Source organism: Lolium perenne, chromosome 4, assembly GCF_019359855.2.
Source record: "Lolium perenne isolate Kyuss_39 chromosome 4, Kyuss_2.0, whole genome shotgun sequence".
Lineage (NCBI taxonomy): Eukaryota > Viridiplantae > Streptophyta > Magnoliopsida > Poales > Poaceae > Lolium > Lolium perenne.
The window spans coordinates 337,107,179-337,127,875 of record NC_067247.2 but is presented as its reverse complement, the minus strand read 5'-3'; the positions used below and the strand labels follow the sequence as shown (position 1 = coordinate 337,127,875).

Here is a 20,697-nt window from a genome sequence, read left to right as displayed (position 1 = left end):
GTATCAAATAACACGTGGGACAAACAAATGATCATAATCATGCTCTGTGATCTGGAATCAGATGAGCAACAGAACAGATAATACACTCACGTCTGAATGATGCCTCTTGGAGAATGCTAACCAGGATGCCACAGAAACATAGGTAACGATATGTCTGAAACAAAAAAGGTGTCAGTTTTAACAACATTATTCGCTCGTATGTTCAATAAAAAATAGACACATGTTACCGAAAATCAATATTAAATCATGTAGCTGGAATACCACAAAAGGTGCAGGGCCTCCTAAAGGCAATGAACACCAGTATTTCATCAATAGCCCTCTTACAATACAGAAATACATCAGTTGCAAATGATGCTTTAGTAATTATAAAATGCCAGAAAGATTATGGGAAAAATGACATAGATTCAAAAGAATACTATTGTCAAAGAACCATTCTGCTACATTCACACGCGAACCTCTGGAACATGCATCATCTTCTGGTGCATTCCGTTCTTGTCCCACTGAGTTCTGAAGTCCTTGTGCAATCCCAACAGCCAGAGACTCTTCAGGGACCTAAGGTATTCAATGCCTCGAGGGACCTTATCAAGCTTCGACAGCGACACGACATACAAAGCATCAATGCTTGGAAGGGCACCACCCATGATCTTTATCTCGTTGACATCAGGCATCTGCTTCAAGGCAAGTGTCTTCAGGTGAGGGAAGGAATTTGCAGGGAGAACCAAAATAGCTGCACTATGCACACTGTTAAGTTTCAGATATGTGAGGTTCGGCAAGTGTGATGCAAGCATCCCCAGGGGATCTTCCCCAAAGTGACAACTGCTTAGAGCTAGGTACTTGAGATTTGCCGCATGGCCACGAAATACCGGGCACTTCAGTGTTCCCTTTATCCCCCCTCTGATGATTAACCGGTGAAGATGTTTAGACATTGGCTTGAGAGTCTCGAAACAAAGTGCCTCATTCTCATCCCTTGCAGAAAGAAGCAAGCTGGAGAGAAGAGGCATATTTGACAGGGTAGCAAAAATATTTGCACAATCGGTAGAGCTTATGTTGTCGATCCACACACTTCTCAGTCGCGTCATTCTCTTCAGCTGCTCAGCCAAGTCCTTGTTTGCTTGGACAGTCTCAAGAGTCTGCAGCTCTTGCATTTTGGACAGGTCTTTAGGTGCTTGAATCCCGACAAAGTATAGAAACTTTGATTGCTTTTCATCAACATATCTATCAGCTAAGAGGTGTTGTAGCTTCTTGATCTTGGCAATCCCTCTTGGTAGTTTCTCTATATTGGTTTGCTTGATGTCCAGAGTCTCCAGGTTAGATAGATTCTCAACGGAGTCTGGGAGTGACTTGACCATGGTGCGGCGTAAGCCAATGTAACGCAAATTGAAGAGATTCCCTATCAGTTCTGGTACTTCAGTGATTGCAGAGTCTTGTAGCTCGAGGACAGTCAGGTAGCTAGATTCAGACAAAATTGAGGATAGCATGGTAGGTGTGGACGAAATTGATCCCAATGACACCAGAGTTCGAAGACGTGGAAGTTTAACTTTTGGTGCACTGTTCTCTTTCCATCCGCATGATGACAGACGACGAACATCCCTATCCATCTTTGTCATTGCGGCATAATCATTTGCGGATACAAACCGCTCCTCTCTCGCAATGCAAAGAGCCAGGTCCCGCACAATATCATGCATCATGCAGCTACTCACCCTCCCAAGTTCATCTGTCTCCTTGACTATGAGCAGATTGCGGTGGATCAATTCCATTAGGTTTCTCTCAGCCACCTCCTCCGGGGTGCTATTTTCTTTGCTTAACACAAAGCCTTCTGCAACCCATAGCCTCACTAGGTTCTCCCTTGACATTTGGTAGTCTTCAGGGAACAGGCTGCAGTACAGAAAGCAGTTTCTGAGGTCTCCAGATAGGTCATGATAGCTCAGATTTAAAACTGCCCGGACATGATTACTTCTAGACAGTTCAGTTCGAAATTGATTGCATATTTGCTCCCATATGTATTGTGTTGGTGGCCTTGAAGACAAGAAGCTACCCATTGTTACTATTGCTAGTGGCAGGCCCTGGCACCTATCCACTACAGAAGTAGCAATTTTCTTCAGATCACTGGGACACTCATGGTTCCTTTTGCTATAAAAGACCCTTCTGCAGAAGAGTTCAAATGCGTGAGCGTCCCTCAAAGGCTTGATATCAAGACAGCGTGTTGAGGGAGCAAGAGCAGCAACATGATTGCTCCGTGTCGTGATGATGATGCGACTTCCATGAGAACTCTGGAATGCATCACGTATTTGAAAGTACACCTCCTGGTTCCAGACATCATCTAATACAAGCAAACATTTCCTATCTTTGAGCATTCTTTTTATTTCTTCCTTCAAGTCATACGCATCCATCCTGTCAATGTTACATGATCCTTTTTGTTCGGTGTAGCCAATCTTCCTGAGTAACTTCCTCAACAGATCATCCACAGTGTAGGTCTGAGACACAACCATCCATGCACGAGCTTGGAACTTGAGCTTTTCACGTTCATACACATTTGTGACGAGGGTTGTTTTTCCCAACCCGCCCATACCTGACACCGTTATCACCTTACTGTCTATCTCATCCGAGTACAGCCATTCAGTCAGCATTCTCCTGTTGTCTTCGATTCCAATAAGATCTTCATCTGTCACAAGTTCAGGGAAGCTATCTTGGGACCGTTGTCTTTCCATCTCAGTATACGGGTCATGGGCAAGCTGGGATGGTTGCAACCACTGCTCCTTGAGTTTGATAACTTGGTCGATCCCCTTCTCTATCTTGACTACCTCATCAGCAATTTGACTGAAAACCAGGACATAATGGGTTCCTTTAATGAGGTACTTCTTCAGAAACCGTTCTTCCACCATTTGAAGACAGTGATATGAGTATTTATCCATTACATCCTCAACACGGTAGGCCACCTTCCTGACCTCCTCGATCCAACCCTTCACAGTTTTGTCAGTAAGGTATGTCGTGCCTATCTGCTCTATGACATTGTTCATAGTCTGTAACTGCTTCCTTATATGATCAATCTTGTCGTCCAGATCAATCAGATTACTAACCTTTTCTGACAGCTTGGCCACCAACTGCTTGGCAGTTTCATCAGCTAAAGCATTCCCAATCTTTTTGATAGCAAGGAGCACCGCCTCCGTCATTGTGCTGAAGAATATAAACAGTTATCACGTGTTAAATGGGAAACCAACAAATTAGATCCAAGAAAACTTAGGTCTCAAGTTAACTCATATGTTTAAAGAGAAACTTTGTCCAATGGTAGATAAATTCCTACTATTGTTGGCACTTAAACTCCACTGGTTTCATGCACGGATGGAATGTGTAACTCCGTTGATATTTACATCGAATTTTAACAATGTACCGAGCCGACAATTAGCAATGGTGCCACTACCAGCACCAGATAAATATGTAATCATCAGTTTTCGTCATCTGATACTGACATGATAGAACTACTAAATGAGGGTCCATAAATAACAGATAAGGAAAGAGATTAACAGATATAGTAGAGTTTTGCTCATGGGTCAGATAAAATGTATAACATGAATAGATTCACTTGTGACTTTCAACTAATCTGACTTGATAGATTTTCAAACAAAAAAAAGTTATTACCTAACAAGGAGACTATTAATCAGTCAAGCAGGATATATTACCCCTATAATCCAGTACGGAGGGAGTAGCTCGGAATCCGAGTCATGGGTGCGATTGACCCCACAAACTAATTAGATTTGGTACTAATTTGGAACCAATACTACAGGGCACAAAGCTATCATCAAAATTCAAAAGATGGAACTTCAGATTCACATCAGAATCGAATGCGCAAGTGCTGGAAGGCTGCAAAACGAGGCTTCGGTCAGCGCGGCGTCAAAGACGAGAAGATAAGAATGCAGTCAAGAGAGGTTAGCGAGCCTAGCGAGGAATCCCTGAAAGGAGATTGGATCTGTAAGTCCGGGCGGAGAGAGGGAGAGATGCATCTTCTGGTGGAAAAACTGAAGTCAACTCACATGAGAACTTCAGTAACCACAATCCATTCGTTCCTCTCAAAAAATGAACTAAACTGAATCGAGAGACAGTGATTTCTCCGGTCGAACGGCAGGCTCTCCAGAAGCAGAACTGCGGATTAAATCAGGACGGAAACGCAGAGCATCCGTATCAGCTCGGAGACATCGATCTAGACACTCCAAGGACCGGCAGAAAGTACTAGTTCAGAGTTCACAGTGTTCAGTATACCACTGAGCAGTGACGGAATCAAACTAAACAAGGAAGATGAGCTAAGGAACTAGTATTGTCAATCTACATAGCTCAAGGAAGAACATGTACGCACCTGTTGATCGCGCCGGAGCTCTGGCTTGTCTGTGGACTGGGGGGAGACCTGGACTTGGGACTGGAGCAACGAACTAGCTCCGTCTCGTCGCTTCTTTATCTCTTACGAAGGCATGATTTTTTCGGAGAACCTTCGTTATTTTCTGGGTCATAGCCTTGGCTATTTGTCCATTTGCTCCTCTTCTCTTTTTTTTTCTTTTCTATTTTGCGTTGGAAGACTTGACAAATTCTACGGTCATGCCTATAAATGGTCTAGCGCGACTTTGACGCGTATTGCAGACGCTAACGCGTCATGGGGCTGCACTTGGCAACTTGGCAAGTACACCACTTGCAGGCGACAGCGATTTGAGGCAAACTTGTTTCTCAAACCTTGTGTTTTTGTAAAAAAAAAATGTAAATGGGAGGACTAATTATCAGTATTGAGAACTAACCAGTTCTCTTCTAATGTATAATTCTTGCACGGTCAAATGAGCTGGACTTTTGTATTAGCCATGACGCCGAGGAAGGAGAGAAGACGTCGAGGATGGAGATGGAGATGGTATTTTGGCATACAATCATCAATACCATCAGCAACGCGTTTATGTATGTTCGCTGAAATTACAGTACAAATAGCTTAGTTTTAAGTATTCAATATCGGAAGACAACATTATTTTTTTTTTTTGCGTTTACTATGTCCTTTCCCTCCCCAAATTGATAGAATCATGAAAACCACGAGTTCACGACCTCATTTCGTCGTCCCATTCCCGATTATCTGAAGTCCTCTTTCATCGGCTAGCTTTCAGCTAGAAGCAAAGTGTGAAGGACTCAAAGAAAATTCCAATAAATAGTAGTACTTCATATGTTCCATAATATTAATAAAATGCTATTACAACCAATACATGAATTAGCATGTTGCAGCAACATCTTTTATTACTACATGACAGAGTGAGTAAAATTTAGCCTAGACACTAAAACTTAGAAACTTTCCTTCATTTCAATAGAATGTGCATTTCATGAATTTGCTTTATGTGGCTTTATGGTCGGTGACGAAGAGTTTGGTTTATGAATTTGCTTTATGTGGCTTCATGGCTGTCTGTGTAAGTTTTGTGTTTTCGTGTTTTTGTTCTAATTCGTGCACGGTCAAATGAGGTGGACTTTTGTATTAGCAGTGATGCCGAGGAGATAGAGATCATAGAGAAGACGTCAAGGATGGGGATGAGATGTTGTTTTGGCATGCAATCAACAATACCATCAGCATCACGGCATCACGCTTATATGTGTTCGTTGAAATTACAATACAGATAGCCTAATTCTAAGTATTCAATACCCAAAAACAACGTTGTATATTTTTAGTGTTTGTGTCCCTTCCCTCAGTGAATTGATAGATAGAAACATGAAAAATATGAGTTCTCGAAATCTCATTCCCTCGTCTCCTTCCCGTTCTTTATTTGAAGTTCTCATTCCTCGTCTAACTTTTACCGCGGAGCAAAGTGTGAATGATTCGAAGAAAATCCCAATAATCAGCACTTCTCTTCCATAATATAAGATGTTAATAAATTTTTATTGCAACCAATAAATGAATTACCATGTTGTAGCAACATCTCATATTACTATTGGGACAGAGTGAGTAAAATTTAGCAGAATGTGCATTTCATGAATTTGCCTCACGTGGCTTCATGGTCGGCGCCGAAGAGTTTGGTTTATGGTTTGGATCGTGTGAACATGAGAAATGACATGCCTAACACTTACTTTGTCGTTTTTAAGACGATAGGGTTCTTCTGCACTGAGGTGATGCACAAATTATTTGAAATGCATTTTGAACATGTTTTAAAATGTCAAACAAATACGAAAAATGTCTCGTGCATATCTTGGCATGTTACATGCTCACAAAGTTGTTTCGGAAAAAACCGACATGTTTTGTGTCGTGTATAAAAAAGATAAATTTTGATGCTAAAATAATGCAATGCTCGAGACATTTTCTTATCATTTTGCACACGGCACAATTTTTTTGTAAATTTAGGCGCCGCTGAAAATGCCAAAAAATTTCCTAAATTTTTTCATTTTTTGAAATATGTTTTGTACATACCAGGTGCATAATCATCAGTTTTGTAGCTTTTAGTTTCCCGTTAAATATCTAAAAGAGGTTTTAATGCCGATGATGTTCTTGTTAATCGAAAGTATAGCAATCTCAGAGGACGATAGCACTTGCGCCTTCAGGTGAGGACTGGAGCCTGCAAAGCAAAAAAAAAAAATGTAGCAACATCTCATATTACTATTGGGACAGAGTGAGTAAAATTTAGCAGAATGTGCATTTCATGAATTTGCCTCATGTGGCTTCATGGTCGGCGCCGAAGAGTTTGGTTTATGGATTAGAGTTTATACAGCTGAAGTTTGAAGTTTGGATCGCTTGAACATGAGAAATCACATGCCTAACACTTACTTTGTCGTTTTTAAGACGACAGGGTTCTTCTGCACCGAGGTGATGCACGAATTATTTGAAATGCGTTTTGAACATGTTTTAAAATGTCAAACAAATACGAAAAATGCCTCGCGTATATCTTGGCATGTTACATGCTCAAAAAGTTGTTTCGGAAAAAACCCGACATGTTTTGTGCCGTGTATAAAAAAAGATAATTTTTGATGCTAAAATAATGCAATTCTCGAGACATTTTCTTATCGTTTTGCACACGGCACGATTTTTTTTTGTAAATTTAGGCGCCGCTCTACATGCCAAAAAAAATCCTAATTTTTTTTCCATTTTTTGAAATATGTTTTGTACATACCAGGTGCATATCATCAGTTTTCTAGCTTTTAGTTTCCGGTTAAATATCTAAAAGAGGTTTTAATGCCGATGATGTTCTTGTTAATCGAAAGTATAGCAATCTCAGAGGACGATAGCACTTGCGCCTTCAGGTGAGGACTGGAGCCTGCAAAGCAAAAAAAAAAAAAAATGTAGCAACATCTCATATTACTATTGGGACAGAGTGAGTAAAATTTAGCAGAATGTGCATTTCATGAATTTGCCTCATGTGGCTTCATGGTCGGCGCCGAAGAGTTTGGTTTATGGATTAGAGTTTATACAGCTGAAGTTTGGATCGTGCGAACATGAGAAATCACATGCCTAACACTTACTTTGTCGTTTTTAAGACGACAGGGTTCTTCTGCACCGAGGTGGTGCACGAATTATTTGAAATGCATTTTGAACTTGTTTTAAAATGTCAAACAAATACGAAAAATGCCTCGCGTATATATTGGCATGTTACATGCTCAGAAAGTTGTTTCGGAAAAAAAACCCGACATGTTTTGTGCCGTGTATAAAAAAAGATAAATTTTGATGCTAAAATAATGCAATTCTCGAGACATTTTCTTATCATTTTGCACACGGCACGATTTTTTTTGTAAATTTAGGCGCCGCTCTACATGCCAAAAAAAATTTCCTAAATTTTTCCATTTTTTGAAATATGTTTTGTACGATACCAGGTGCATATCATCAGTTTTCTAGCTTTTAGTTTCCGGTTAAATATCGAAAAGAGGTTTTAATGCCGATGATGTTCTTGTTATCGAAAGTATAGCAATATCAGAGGACGGTCACTTGAGCCTTCAGGTGAGGACTGGAGCCTGCAAAGCAAAGCTTGGGCGTCACCTCAAAATGTCGGGGCACATGTTGCTTAGCCACCAGATCGAACGTAGATTCCCCATCGGATGGTTCACAGCACCACAGTGCACGTGTACACAAGGGACGAGTCATCCCCACGAAAACCATCGCTATAATTCACGTTCTTCCCGTTCTATCCCCGTATCTCCATTCCCCAACAGAAAAAAAAAGCACGCACCGGCCGAGACCCCCGCCCCCTCCCGTCGGCACAACACAAACGCCGCCGAGCCGCCTCAATCCGCCGCCCCCACCCCCGGCTCCGACCGCTCCCGCCCCTCACGCGCCGCCGCCGCTCCTGTTCTTCCTCGCCGAGACATCGAGATCCTGCAAGTCTCCGGTGAGTTTTTTTTTCTTTCTGATCCAGCGATTAGTTAAATCCCACTGACCTCCACAACTTCTGGATGCGCCGCTGGCACTCCCGGCACGCCGTCGAGATCCGCCCCTCCCTCACGACCATCTTCCGGCGCGCAGAATGCCGTGATGGTCCGTGAATAGACCGACTTAGGTTATTCGCGTTCCTCGAGCCGATGCTGATCCGCCATGATATGCCGTGTTGGCTCTAGATTTGAAACCTAGTGCTGCCCGAAAGAGAAAACGGCGATTTCCGAACCTACTTACTTAGGGGGTTCGGCGCTCGCTTCTGGAGCTCTGTTAAGGCTTACTGACGGCCACCACAACGCTGTCTCTAATTTTAACCTGTTTGTGGCTGCAGGGTCTCGTGATATTCTTCACCGGTGCCTTCGCTGTTCCTGGATAAGATGGTTTCCTTTGAGATGAATGACCTCAAGAGTATGGACCTGCCTTTACCATTCTTGTCAACTTCTCCTATAGTTTGTTTCGTATGTGTCTACTGATTGGAACAATTATAGTCTTAATGCGTTACCAGTTTGCAGTTGTGTCGCAAATGTTAATAATACTGGAAAAACAGTCTTGGGCATTATATTTTCCTTTATAAGGCACGCATATGGTACACAGTTTGGTTCTGTTCCATGCATCTGTTCATTATATTGTCAGTGCCCTGTATGCCATATCTCCCGATGAACAATTTATGAGCACGCCGACACATCAGAGGTTTACCACGTATCGTTTGTCAATCATCTACGGTGTCAGATAACATGTGTGTTTCCCTGACCCTACCCTGGCAGTTTTGCCCCGTATAGCTAGTTACAAGTAAGCTGCAGCAGTACACGAAACTCTGGGACAGAATCATATCAGCCTTGTAGCGAGAGTGAAATTCTAACATTCAGAGTTTAGTGTAGATTTTGCCTTGGGGCAACGATACTTGGGTAAGATAGGAATAGCGTTTCAAAACCAGAACAATGCATGGTACCACTCCATGGTCAATTACCAGTCTCGAATCGACTACTGGTGAAGCCATTGTGCTTGCCCAGTTCAATAGTGGCAAATGGTCAGCTATCTTAATTTTTTCTTCGCTGCTGGTCAATTTTGTTTTTCTGATTTGATGCCATTGCGGTAGAATTGTTCCGTTGAATATACCGCCCTCTTAAAAAATGTACTGTAAGGAAAATCTGCAAGGCTTGTGGCTTCTGCGAGCTTTTGCCAGTGCAGCCCCTTTTAAAGTTGAAGTATAGAAAGTAGATGTTTTATGGTATTTTGCTCAACTGATGGTGTGAGCTTATTTATTGCTTCAGTGACATTATGCAAGTCATGTTAGGGACGATGTGTTATGGACTATGCAGTCTAGGCCTCAATTTGTTCTTCTCACTCAAAAGTTTATGACACGTGCATTTTATCTTCATCAGAGATTGGGCTAGGCCTGACAGGCTTTGGAGTATTCTTCTCCTTCCTGGGAATTGTTTTCTTCTTTGACAAGGGGCTTATTGCGATGGGCAATGTAAGTTTCTTTTTCTCAGCCATTTCCTTGATCTTTTGAATAGCTGAATTGACTAGTATGCATATGGTTAACTTTTTCGCATGTTTTCTTTCAGATACTTTTCCTGTCAGGTTTGGGTTTGACAATTGGTCTGAAATCAACTATGCAGTTTTTCACAAAGCCTAAGAATTACAAGGTTGGGCAACCACTAAATCACTATAGCTGCTCTGATTCAACACTTGTATTGTATAACTAACTTGATGCAATGAACAGGGTACCATCTCTTTTGGTGCTGGCTTTTTCCTGGTTCTCATTGGATGGCCTTTCTTTGGCATGCTCTTAGAGGCATATGGCTTTGTCGTACTCTTCAGGTTTGATTTCTTTGTTGTTTCTCTCTTGAATTAAACCTGCCATTTTTTGTTTAGTCAAAACCTAAAAGGATGTACAATGTTATGCCGACAATTATCTTCAAAACCAACATGTTCACTAGAAAATCCACTATTCTCATAAAAAGTTTAGTTGTATGTGTACATGACATTGATTTGCATTCTATTGCAGTGGATTCTGGCCAACTCTTGCAGTTTTCCTTCAAAGGATTCCCATCCTTGGCTGGATTTTTCAGCAACCATTTGTCACATCGGTATGGACTGCAGCAGACATTCTCATTTTGTTGCTTAGACAACCAGTTTTCCTTCAGGCTTGATCTGTTTCAGATTCTGATTAGTCCAATTTCACTTGTCTGCAGTTCCTTGACCGATACAGGGGAAAGCGGGTGCCGGTGTAATAACCTCTCGCGCAATGTTTCTTATGATGTAGCAAATGAAGTTTCTTTTTCTTCCTTGGGGACAACAGTGAATAGTTATGCTAGTGTGGTCTTTTCTTCTACCCATTTACTTACTGGTGGGACTGTTCTTTGTAAATTACACCAAATCCCTACCGACTGGTTTTGTCCAAGACCAAGATGCAAGTTGTCTGATAATATGGGTTGAAAATACGTAGCTGTAGAGGAATGCTCTTGAAGTAGAAGCTGTATGCTGTGCTCTTTTTCTGCTTTGTACTTATGTCAGCTTCAGATATGGATATTCCGCACTTGAGCTTGTGTTCCATTTATTTCTGTGTGCTCTTCAATGATGAAGAAAGGAAGCGCTACAGCTGAAATTAATTCATGATTCATATACATCCCTGTTCTTAGCAGTTCTTGCATGAGTCTTGGAATTTGTGCTCTGATAAAAAGTCTTTGTTTGCTGGAATGTGGCATTGTGCTTGTATGATTCAGTAGTGCCTTCGTTTCCATTGCAAGTTTAAATGGTAAATCGTCAGCTCAATCCTACATCAATAATCCTAATATACTAAATCATTAGATAGACATAATACTAAATCAAGCCTAACAATTTCAATCTGCCCATCTCGCTTTCACGTTTGCCAAAACAAGAGAATGCAGGTTTACATGAATTAACACTTGATGAACTGCTTACATCACTAACAAAATCTAATCCTAGACCATAAAACTAGCCGATATTACGCCAGCATTGAGCATTGCTCTGTCATTCTGTAGGAACAGACACCAGGCAGTTTCCACATACCATTCCAGCTGGTTAGACAGACGCAACGCATATCTAACTAACTTGACCTGGTGTTGTTAAGAAACCCTTCATATGATGGCATGTGCTGATCAGGCGCTGTGGCTGCCTGACCGGAATGTAGAATGGAGTTGGCCCAGTTGGCCGATCTGTGGACGATTCTCGATGGGATGCGATCACTGTCTTCACCTCCCGACGCTTCATACCCGTCACTTGTTGACCTTGTGAACTCAATGTGAGCTGGATGTGACATGACTCCCTGCATTTCATCAGCAGTGGATGAAGAAATACGGAAGGGGTGGAGATCAGGCGAATCAAAGCTGCTTCCAGGTGACGAGGCAGCAATTCTGGAGGATGCCGCGGTACTTGGCTGAAAAGCACTTCTCGCTTCGAGCTGTAGTGGGGCTAGGATGGCAGAAGCTTCCATTCCTGCATCGCTGTAGTTACTCTCGGTGCCACTTGCAGATAGCCTTGCGAGGGGGTCAAGAGAGAGTTCAGCAGGGAATCGCCCCCTCCTGTTCTCATGGATGATCGGAGGGTCCTGCCTTGCAACTGGCTTCAGAATCTTGGATTTCTTCTTTGCTTGTGCAGCTGCCTTTGACACTTCCTCGGCATTAAGGCGTGCCAGTGTCCAGGGGCTGATTTTTACTGCTCCGTTTCGTCTTCTTGCTCCATCTGCTACCTTCATCTTCTTGCTTCCTGGGTTTTGGGACATGCCAATCTCCGGAGGGATGACATCGAACTGTCAAAGAATGGATAATCATCAGCTCATTTATAACAACTTCTTCAGATGTTTTTAGTAACTTTTGTTCATCAGAAGTTAAACTTGCGGAGTCTGATGCAATAGTAAAAGTGGGATTTGTAAAAAAGTGGGCATTCGTAAAATTGATTTTGATGACATTGATAATTTATTATGCTTATTCAAACATAAATATAGTAGCATACTAATCTTACAGCTTGAGAGTATGTGCAAGTTCATGTAATTGAAATGTCAAATGTCACTAACCAAACAGACATGAATATCTTCTAATATCTGGTCACAGTTGCTTCATACTGACAGACAAATGAATATTCATCTTATGAACAAAACAACAGCACATGCTTTCACTAGAAAATTTATACAGATAAGATCCTAACAGATGGATTAATACTGTGTCCTGTTTTGTTGTACTTCCACATCCATGATCTGTGTCCCCTCTCTTATATATAGCTCCTGGTGGAAATGAATTATTTGTTGTCACATACCTGATCTTCAAGGAATAACCGTGGCGGAGTGCACCATGAACCACGATGAAGTGGACCAAAAGAACTTGCCGTGCTAAATCCAGTAACAGAACTAATAATAGACATCTGTGGGCTTTGGTGACCGGCAACCTCTTCTTGCTGATCCTCCTCTTGCTCTCTCAAAGCTATGATGTAATCATACGTACTAATTCCCTATACCAACATAAGAAATATAACCTCCAGTGATAGGAAAGGATTCAATTGAACATAGGAAAACATCACTTCGACAGCATAATGGGTTAGGAAATAGTGTGCGTGTGCACGCTATATGACTTTTTGGCAGCATACATATATTTTCTTACTTAGTTGAAACTAGTATAGGTAAAAGAGTTGGTTGCAGTCCAATTAGCAGGAAATAGGCCTAAACAATAAATATGAGTTGTCATAGTTTGGGGTAGATTGAAGGGAGGATTGACCAAGCTGAACAATAAATATGATAGAAAAAGGACATGTTCAGATGCCATAGGAAAACTTTCTCTTCAACAGCATAATGGGTTAAGGAAAAGTGTGCTATATTACTTTCTGGCAACACGTAGATAATTTTCTAACTTAGTTGAAATTAGTATCAGTTAAAGGAGACGGTTGTAGGCCAATTAGCATCATATAAGGACCAAACAATAAATAGGAGTTGTCACAGTTTGGGAAAGATGGAAGGTAGGATCGACCAAGCAACATAATGAAATAATGGCAACTCCCTCTCTCTAACTGGCATTCACAGCTTTGATGGTGGTCTGAAAGCAACTTACCTTCTTGATAAGAAGAATATGGAAGCATAGAAGTTGAGCAAGTGGTATAGTCGCAATCATTGCTAGGATGGTGCAGGTAGCCTGCAAAAGTAAAATCATGCCATAATCAGAATAGAAACATGTAAAAGCATACAACTGAAAAACGTTCTCTTTGTGCCTTAATGCAATAAACATGTATTAGACAGGAAAGTTCTATCAACTCACCACAACAATTACAAATGCTACAGTCGAGAAGCTGCTTCCTAACTTTGAGTCGATCTGTCTGGAAAACTCCCCTCGCTTCACAATGCAGAGAATCATCACAAGGATTCCTGACAACCACTGAACTACAAGCTGCCCAAGGTGTACAAACAATGGAAATCTGTCAATGATCAGCCAGAATAAAAAGGACATGGAAAGAAAGTGTTAACTACATGCAATGGCTAGTTGGTTGCATATGTTATGATGACTGATGAAGTTATGATTTTGCATTATGGTGCAACTGAAGGTGGATGCAATTACAGGGTAGCCTTCATTGTATATATATTCTTATCAGGTCACATTCTGTGCAACCCATAGAGATACCCACACGTACCAGGAGAACAGCAGAAGACATTAGAATGAAGAACCCCTTGTAGTTCCTTTTCCCTATGCAATTGTTGAGCCACTGCGAGAGAACAAGGACATCAGGGAAATAGGACTTTTACGTTCTTGGAACAGCAATAGCAGGGCAGGAAACAACGGAAATGTATCTTACCCTGCAATGGTGATCAAAGCCATCAACACACTTGTCGCACACTCTGCAATGCTTACTGTTCTTCAAAACCTACATAATACATACACAGTTTGTGATAAGGTGTCACAAAGAAAAGGTGAAGAAGTCACTCAAAGACAAAATAGATTATTGCTTAATGCAGCGACAAGAACCTAACACTTATCATCATGCTGTACTACAGTTTAGAACACATAACACACTGCAGGTTAATGGCTAGTTTGTGTAACTAGAAGGCAACAAAACGATGAGTTTAGTGGAGGTATACATATTCGGAGCACGCATCCAGGAATTGGACTGAAATCACAGCATCAATTGATTCAAACTACTGCACACTGTCTTGTATGTTTGACTACACTCTACTAGTTAGCTGCAGGAAACTTCATTGCACATTCTAATGTTAGTTCGAATTCATCAACACTTTGCACACCAGGCACAAAAGCTGATGGAATGTACTCCCACATGCGAAGATAACATTTTACGAAGTTGCTAAATACTTTTGGAGAGTCACACACGAACATGGAATTTGCAGACAATACATGAGTTATTAGTCCTACCTCTGCTTCACATAGGCTGCAGAAGAACATGCCCTCTTCGCTCGCGTTCTCTTCAGAGCGCTGGTCCTCGGAATGGAGGCACCCTTTGCAGAGGCAGGAGAAGGGCAGGCAGAGAAAGCAGAGCACTTGCGAGCATCTGGGCCAAGAAGGCGAGTCCTTCCCCCCGAGCATGCTGCTGAGCTTCTCGCTGTTGTCAGCCGCCTCTAGCTTGGAGTGGCTCGTGGACTTGCAGATGCCAGGGTCGCCGGGGTTCGTGGCGGCGCACCAAATGTAGAGCGCGACGACACTGGTAATCTGCAGCAAGAAGGGGCTGGTTGTTACTGGGCAGAAATTGCTCTGACAGTTTGGTAACCGGATCTGTTCTTGCTGGAGATTTAAGTTGTGGAGGGGGGCGGGAGGGGAGCTCACCAGCGGGGTGTAGAGACCGAGGGCGACGTACTGCGCCGTCTTGCCGCCGACGAAGGGCAGGAAGAAGACGTAGAAGGCGAAACCCAGCGCGGCGAAGACGGCTATGGCCACCACCTGCAGCGGGTGGTACGGCAGCTGCCACCCGTGCTTCCTCATTGTCCCCGACCGGTTTCTTTCTTCCCCGAGGACGAAGGAGGAGACGGACGGCAATGTCGGCCAAGCCCAGCCCAGCCCAGGGCTACTACCGAGAAGCGCCAAGCAGGAAATCCTGGAGCGCCATGTGCGTGCGGCGTGCCTCACTCCTCTTTCCCCATTCCGGAGGGCAAAGCGAGCGCTCCGCTACGCAGGACCAGCCGAGTGCTCCAAAAAAGAGTTGTTTTTTGTGATTTGTTTGGTTGGGGGAATGGAATGGCCGAATGGTGGCTTCTCTCCGACCTCCGGTAATGGAGAGAGAGGAGAGAGAGGGCGGAGAGCATCCAATGCGTCTCGGGGAGCGAGCGAGTATCAATGACGACGACGACGACTACTGCGCGGTCCGGTCCGGTCCGGAGCTTGGAATTATTGTGGAGGCTGGGATGGTGTCAGTGTTTGCCTGCCTTTGGGGCTTCCTCGCTTCCATCGAGCCCCTGCTTTTATTACTCCTTCCTCCTCCTCCTCTTGACCTCTGTACCGTGGTCCATGGCGTTCCGACGACGAGGTATGTTGCCACCGTCGCCTGTCGGAGGTTATTGATTCCACAGAATTGACAGAGACGATCACCAGAGCACTCGAGAGAACCTTGCGCGATCGATTATCTATCTACTTGTAAAACCTGGAAAATGGGCTTTACTTGTACTACACCATTCTGAATCTGAACCTCGAGCGAGAGGACACAAAGCATGGCAGACAAAAAGGGTGATCCGACCGAAGAAGAAAACAATTGAAGCAATTAGCGCGTGACCCAACGACCGAGCCTTTTCTCGCGCAAAACCGAACTCCACGCGCGGGACTGTAACCAGGTGGCTACCATAGTGCCATGACCATGATTAGCGGCGAAAGAACATCCAACCTCCGCTACTCTACTCAGGCAATTAAGAGCCTTTTGGCATACTGTTATTGAAAGCGTCGGCAGCACCTCCCTAAGAATAGGGAAGCCGGTGCGTCTCATACGGCCGGCCTCAAAAAAGTTATAATTTTGAAACCTCATAAATTCAAATATACACAGAAGTTTATTAAAATCTGCACAAAATATTGCAAAATTTAAAATAAAACATTTAGATAAGAGTAAATTCCAGTTTGTACCCCTTACTTTGATAATTTTGACACTAATTACCCCATTTAGAAATTTGTCATCCTACATTTAGCAAAAATTGTGTCAATTTTTACCCCTTCTAAAGTTTTGTGAGTCTTTTTTATCGATGGATCCCAGTGGCAGGTACAGTCGCATGCCAATTTGTTTAATTCTATAACTATTATAGAAAAAAGCAAAATCAAACAATTGACCACTGGTTGCTATAACATGTTAATGTTTAAGAATAATTTAACATAATCAAGTGATCTTCCTCCCCATAGAGTATGCAAGTACTTCTCCCTTGGACACGCTGATTTATTCTACCATGAAAAACTGGTCATGCCTTCCCTGAAAGAAAGAACAGACTGTGTCCTGCTTAAGCCGGTCAAAACCTGTGCTACGTCAAACTGAACAACACTCCTGATCCGTTGATCTTTTAAAAGGAGTAGAATTTGGCAACACTTTTGCTAAATAGGGTAATTAGAATGAAAATTAGCTAAATGGGGTAATTAGTGTCAACAATATCAAATTAAGGGTAAAACAGGAATTTACTCTTTAAATAAAACTAAACTAATAGAAGGCCTTTAGGACGTGCTCTCTGCGCCATCGCCACCATTGTCGGAAGAGGGGGAGGCGAACGCCTCGTCGAGGTTGTCATAGCCATCCACCTTTGGAGCCGGCGCCGGATTTTCTTCCACAAGGTTGACGACATTGCCGATGGCCGTCGTGACCACCAGTTCGCGAACCGGTCCTATCGGTTCATCAGCGGAGCCTGGCTAGGCGCGTCTTTCGGGTCATCCGACGCGTGGTCTACCGCATGGATCTCCAGCTCGATCTCCCACCATGCTTCTCCTTCGTTGGCGGCGGCACCTGGACTGCTCCTCCTTCTTTGAGCGAAGGGGAGCCGGCACCAAAGAAGACCTGCACAACACATCACGAATTATGATGCCGTCGGTGTGTCGTGGTGGTGGGTAAGGCGAGGAACAATGGCGCACCCTTGGTCTAAATGAGCATGAGCCCGACCGGGACTACGTGGGGAAGGACGCTCCCCGACGAACATCGTCGTAACACAAGCGGTAGTTGTGCATGGCGAGCATCTGGTCGATGTATGGCCCGTGCCACCACGCTTGCAAGCTAATACGGTTGAACCGCCCGGAGTCGAGGATGGTGAAACGGGCGATCTCCGCCTCCTGCTTGCGTTGAAAGACACAAGCCGATCCCGACTGTTCGGCCCCCATGCTGGGTCGCTCCGCTGAGCTGGTGGTAACTGTGCCCGACGCTCCGCCATGAGGGTGTGGAGCTCCGTCCTATGGCAACGACGGGACCACGTACCCGTCGTTCGACATGTGTCAGCCGTGTGGAAGCCGATAAAACGTCGGCACAAGGAGACCAACCTTGTGAATCAACACCACCTCCTCAGGATTGAGGTTTAGCAAGCGGTGCACGTCGGCCTTGCCGCTGGTATTGGTGTCGATGTCGCCGACTTCGTTGTTGTGCGCCATCGCTTGAGAATAAGGTGGGTGGCGGCGAGGGTTTTTGGAGGAGCGAAGGGAATGAATGGAAATGGGCATGCTGAGGAGGGCGGGGTTTATAGTAAAGGAAGGTGTGTGCATTGAAGATGGTGGTAGCTCTGTCTTCGGCGAGTGGCGTGAGCTGGTGGTCTCTTGTTCCATCGCATCCTCGGGAACAAGTGCGTCCATTAAAGACGATGTTCGACCACATCTACGTGGCCAGTTAAAAGGTGACACGTCGTTTGTGTTGCTGCCACATCGGCCCCACCATCGAAAACTTATGTGGCACGAGGCATCCATGCGTCCATTTCACGCCCAGTCCGTAAGGGCTGGCAAGGTTTTCCGGCGGTTTGATACCTTTGCGCCGGTAGCCCGTCTTGAAGCTATTCGTCTTTTGCTTGCATTTGCATCTTTTCACAATTTCAAACTATATCAAATGGATGTGAAAAGTGCATTTTTGAATGGTCCCCTAAAAGAAACCGCATATGTGGCTCAACCCCCGGGTTTCGAAGACCCATGCCGACCCAACCACGTGTATTTACTCCATAAGGCACTCTACGGTCTCAAGCAAGCTCCACGTGCTTGGTATGAGTTCCTTAGGGATTTCTTACTACATGATGGGTTTTGCATTGGTACGGTCGATTCCACCCTTTTCACCAAGCGGGTTAAAGGGGGTGGCTTATTTATATGTCAAATATATGTTGATGATATTATCTTTGGTGGAACTAACCCCAATCATAACAAATCTTTTGAGCTATTGATGACTAGGAAATTTGAGATATCCATGATGGGAGAGTTGAAGTTCTTCCTAGGCTTCCAAGTGAGGCAACTTGCAAAAGGCACCTTCATCTCTCAAGAAAAGTATGTGAAGGACATGCTCAAGAAATTCAACATGACCAATGCAAGCCCAATGAAGACACCCATGCCCGTAAAGGGGCAACTTGGCTCATGTGACAGTGAGAAGGATGTGGACATAAAGGTATACCGCTCCATGATAGGATCCTTGCTCTACCTTTGTGCCTCTAGGCCGGATATCATGCTAAGTGTAGGGATGTGTGCTCGTTTTCAATCCGCTCCTAAAGAGAGCCATTTTGTAAGGGTATATTGCCCCTATGCGTGGTTTTGGTAATCAATGACAACCCCTATGGACTAATGTTTTCATTGAGTTTATATGAAGGAATATTCCATAGGTACTACTTGTACTCCATGTGTTGGATTCAAGTATGGATGCCATGAAGATAAAAGTATACCTTGTGTATTGGCATCAAGATCATCGTTTTGAAGATATATATGTGATATGATCAAGAAGAAGAAATGAAGATGGAGTTCTTATGTGGAACTCAATATTAGCCATGCTCTAGCTTATGTGATAAGCAATGAATGATCAAGATCTTGAGTGCTTGATTCCAAGTAAAGAATTCTTTATACACCTCAAGATAGTATGATAGAGCATGAGAAGATACAAGGTTGACCAATACAAAGAGTGAAGAATAGATTCAAGTTTGGTCAACACATGAAGCATGAAGAATGTGCCACGTGAAGTCATGTGGTATGGTAAGCCTTGTCAATTATGCTTTATGAACTAACCCATCATATATGTGTCCTTGTGTTGTGTATGTGGGTTAGGTATCTTTCCATGGGCATGCATAAAAAGGGAGATCTCATATAGCCCATGAGAGGATGACATCAAGTGGTGATCGTCATCAAGGTTGAGTTGGGCAAGTTCAAGTTGAGCATCTCAAGAGGATCATATGCTTGAAGCTTGCCGTCCATTTGGTGATAATGGACATGTGAAGATATGCTTCAATGGAGCTTTCCCATCATGGTGTATGGGGGAGCATTTGTGAGTCTTCACGGAGCAACTATGATCAAGTGAGGCATTCCGGCTTGAGTGGAGCTTGAAGAGTTATCATCAAGATCAAGCGGGATGCGCAAGGCAAAGGTATGGCCTTGATAGGTTTTCCTTTTACCAGTCTCAAGGTGGTTGATGGGAGACCGGATTATAGGATAGATAGCCACACTATTAAGAGGGGCTTTCGGTTGGGTAACTTGATCGCATCGTCTTAGGGAGCTCAATCCTTTGCATAATTTGCATGTCCCTATTGCTTCTTGGTGTTTCTCTGTGTGAGGTTCTTGAGCTTGTTGCTAGCTTTACAACAAGCCCAAGTTCATCGAAACCGGAATCCGCATGCATCCTCTATTGCGTTTTCGAGTTTGGACGCCTTCACCGTTTCTTGACGTTGGGAGACTTCCTCTCTAAAATCATATAAAATATTCTGTGAGGAGTCTCCATATTTCCAACAAAATTGGTTTCATGTCAATCGGGGTCCGGACACAAAAGTTATCACAGTTTTTGTATAACATGCTTTCCTGCTGGCCCGGTTCCTAGCCCGGCTTGACCGGCCGTCTGACCGGATGGCCCGGTTCAAACCGGCCCTTGGACCGGTGCCATCCGGGCACTATCCAGTAAGATTTTCAGTTGGCCCGGTTCCTAGCCCGGCTTGACCGTCCGTCTGACCGGATGGCCCGGTTCAAACCGGCCCTTGGACCGGTGCCATCCGGGCACTATCCAGTAAGCTTTTCAGCTTGGTCTGGTTGCTGCCCGGTCGGTGGCCCGGTTTGGACCGGCCGTTCCGGTCACTGGCCCGGTCTGACCGGGCCCTTCGCCGGACCGCCCGGTCCCAGGGCCGGTTGACCGGATTCCTCAAAGCCCAATTTTTCCCAACGGTTATATTTGCTCTTGGGCTATAAATAGCCCTTCTTCCACCTTGGGCT

The 20,697-nt window shown here is 43.8% G+C and overlaps 3 protein-coding genes across 3 annotated transcripts; 1 reads left to right on the top strand and 2 right to left on the bottom strand.

The window, feature by feature from the left end:
* Positions 1-201: 201 nt before the first annotated feature.
* LOC127296569 (disease resistance protein RPM1-like) lies at positions 202-4,506 on the bottom strand. Its single transcript, XM_051326688.2, has 2 exons — positions 4,349-4,506; positions 202-3,174 (listed from the first exon to the last, which is right to left on the bottom strand). Exon 2 carries the CDS (start codon positions 3,168-3,170, stop codon positions 444-446), a length of 2,727 nt encoding a protein of 908 aa, XP_051182648.1. The 5' UTR covers positions 3,171-3,174; positions 4,349-4,506; the 3' UTR covers positions 202-443.
* Positions 4,507-8,167: 3,661 nt separating this feature from the next.
* On the top strand, positions 8,168-10,794 carry LOC127296568 (vesicle transport protein GOT1). The gene is made up of 7 exons (XM_051326686.2): positions 8,168-8,318; positions 8,694-8,770; positions 9,745-9,836; positions 9,931-10,011; positions 10,089-10,186; positions 10,374-10,455; positions 10,561-10,794. The coding sequence occupies exons 2-7, from the start codon at positions 8,740-8,742 to the stop codon at positions 10,597-10,599; spliced, it is 423 nt and encodes a 140-aa protein (XP_051182646.1). The 5' UTR covers positions 8,168-8,318; positions 8,694-8,739; the 3' UTR covers positions 10,600-10,794.
* Positions 10,795-11,189: 395 nt separating this feature from the next.
* On the bottom strand, positions 11,190-15,698 carry LOC127296567 (probable protein S-acyltransferase 22). Its single transcript, XM_051326685.2, has 8 exons — positions 15,142-15,698; positions 14,734-15,027; positions 14,162-14,230; positions 14,000-14,071; positions 13,630-13,758; positions 13,426-13,506; positions 12,641-12,832; positions 11,190-12,137 (listed from the first exon to the last, which is right to left on the bottom strand). Exons 1-8 carry the CDS (start codon positions 15,295-15,297, stop codon positions 11,436-11,438), a joined length of 1,695 nt encoding a protein of 564 aa, XP_051182645.1. The 5' UTR covers positions 15,298-15,698; the 3' UTR covers positions 11,190-11,435.
* Positions 15,699-20,697: the final 4,999 nt, after the last annotated feature.

Coding starts and splice junctions, on each gene's coding strand:
- LOC127296569 (XM_051326688.2), bottom strand. CDS start 3,170: ATGACGGAGGCGGTGCTCCTTGCTATCAAAAAGATTGGGAATGCTTTA.
- LOC127296568 (XM_051326686.2), top strand. CDS start 8,740: ATGGTTTCCTTTGAGATGAATGACCTCAAGA. Junction 8,771..9,744: donor TGAGATGAATGACCTCAAGA/GTATGGACCTGC, acceptor TATCTTCATCAG/AGATTGGGCTAGGCCTGACA. Junction 10,187..10,373: donor GGCTTTGTCGTACTCTTCAG/GTTTGATTTCTT, acceptor ATTCTATTGCAG/TGGATTCTGGCCAACTCTTG.
- LOC127296567 (XM_051326685.2), bottom strand. CDS start 15,297: ATGAGGAAGCACGGGTGGCAGCTGCCGTACCACCCGCTGCAGGTGGTG. Junction 13,759..13,999: donor TGTCTTCTGCTGTTCTCCTG/GTACGTGTGGGT, acceptor CACCTTGGGCAG/CTTGTAGTTCAGTGGTTGTC. Junction 12,833..13,425: donor ATATTCTTCTTATCAAGAAG/GTAAGTTGCTTT, acceptor ATGTTGGTATAG/GGAATTAGTACGTATGATTA.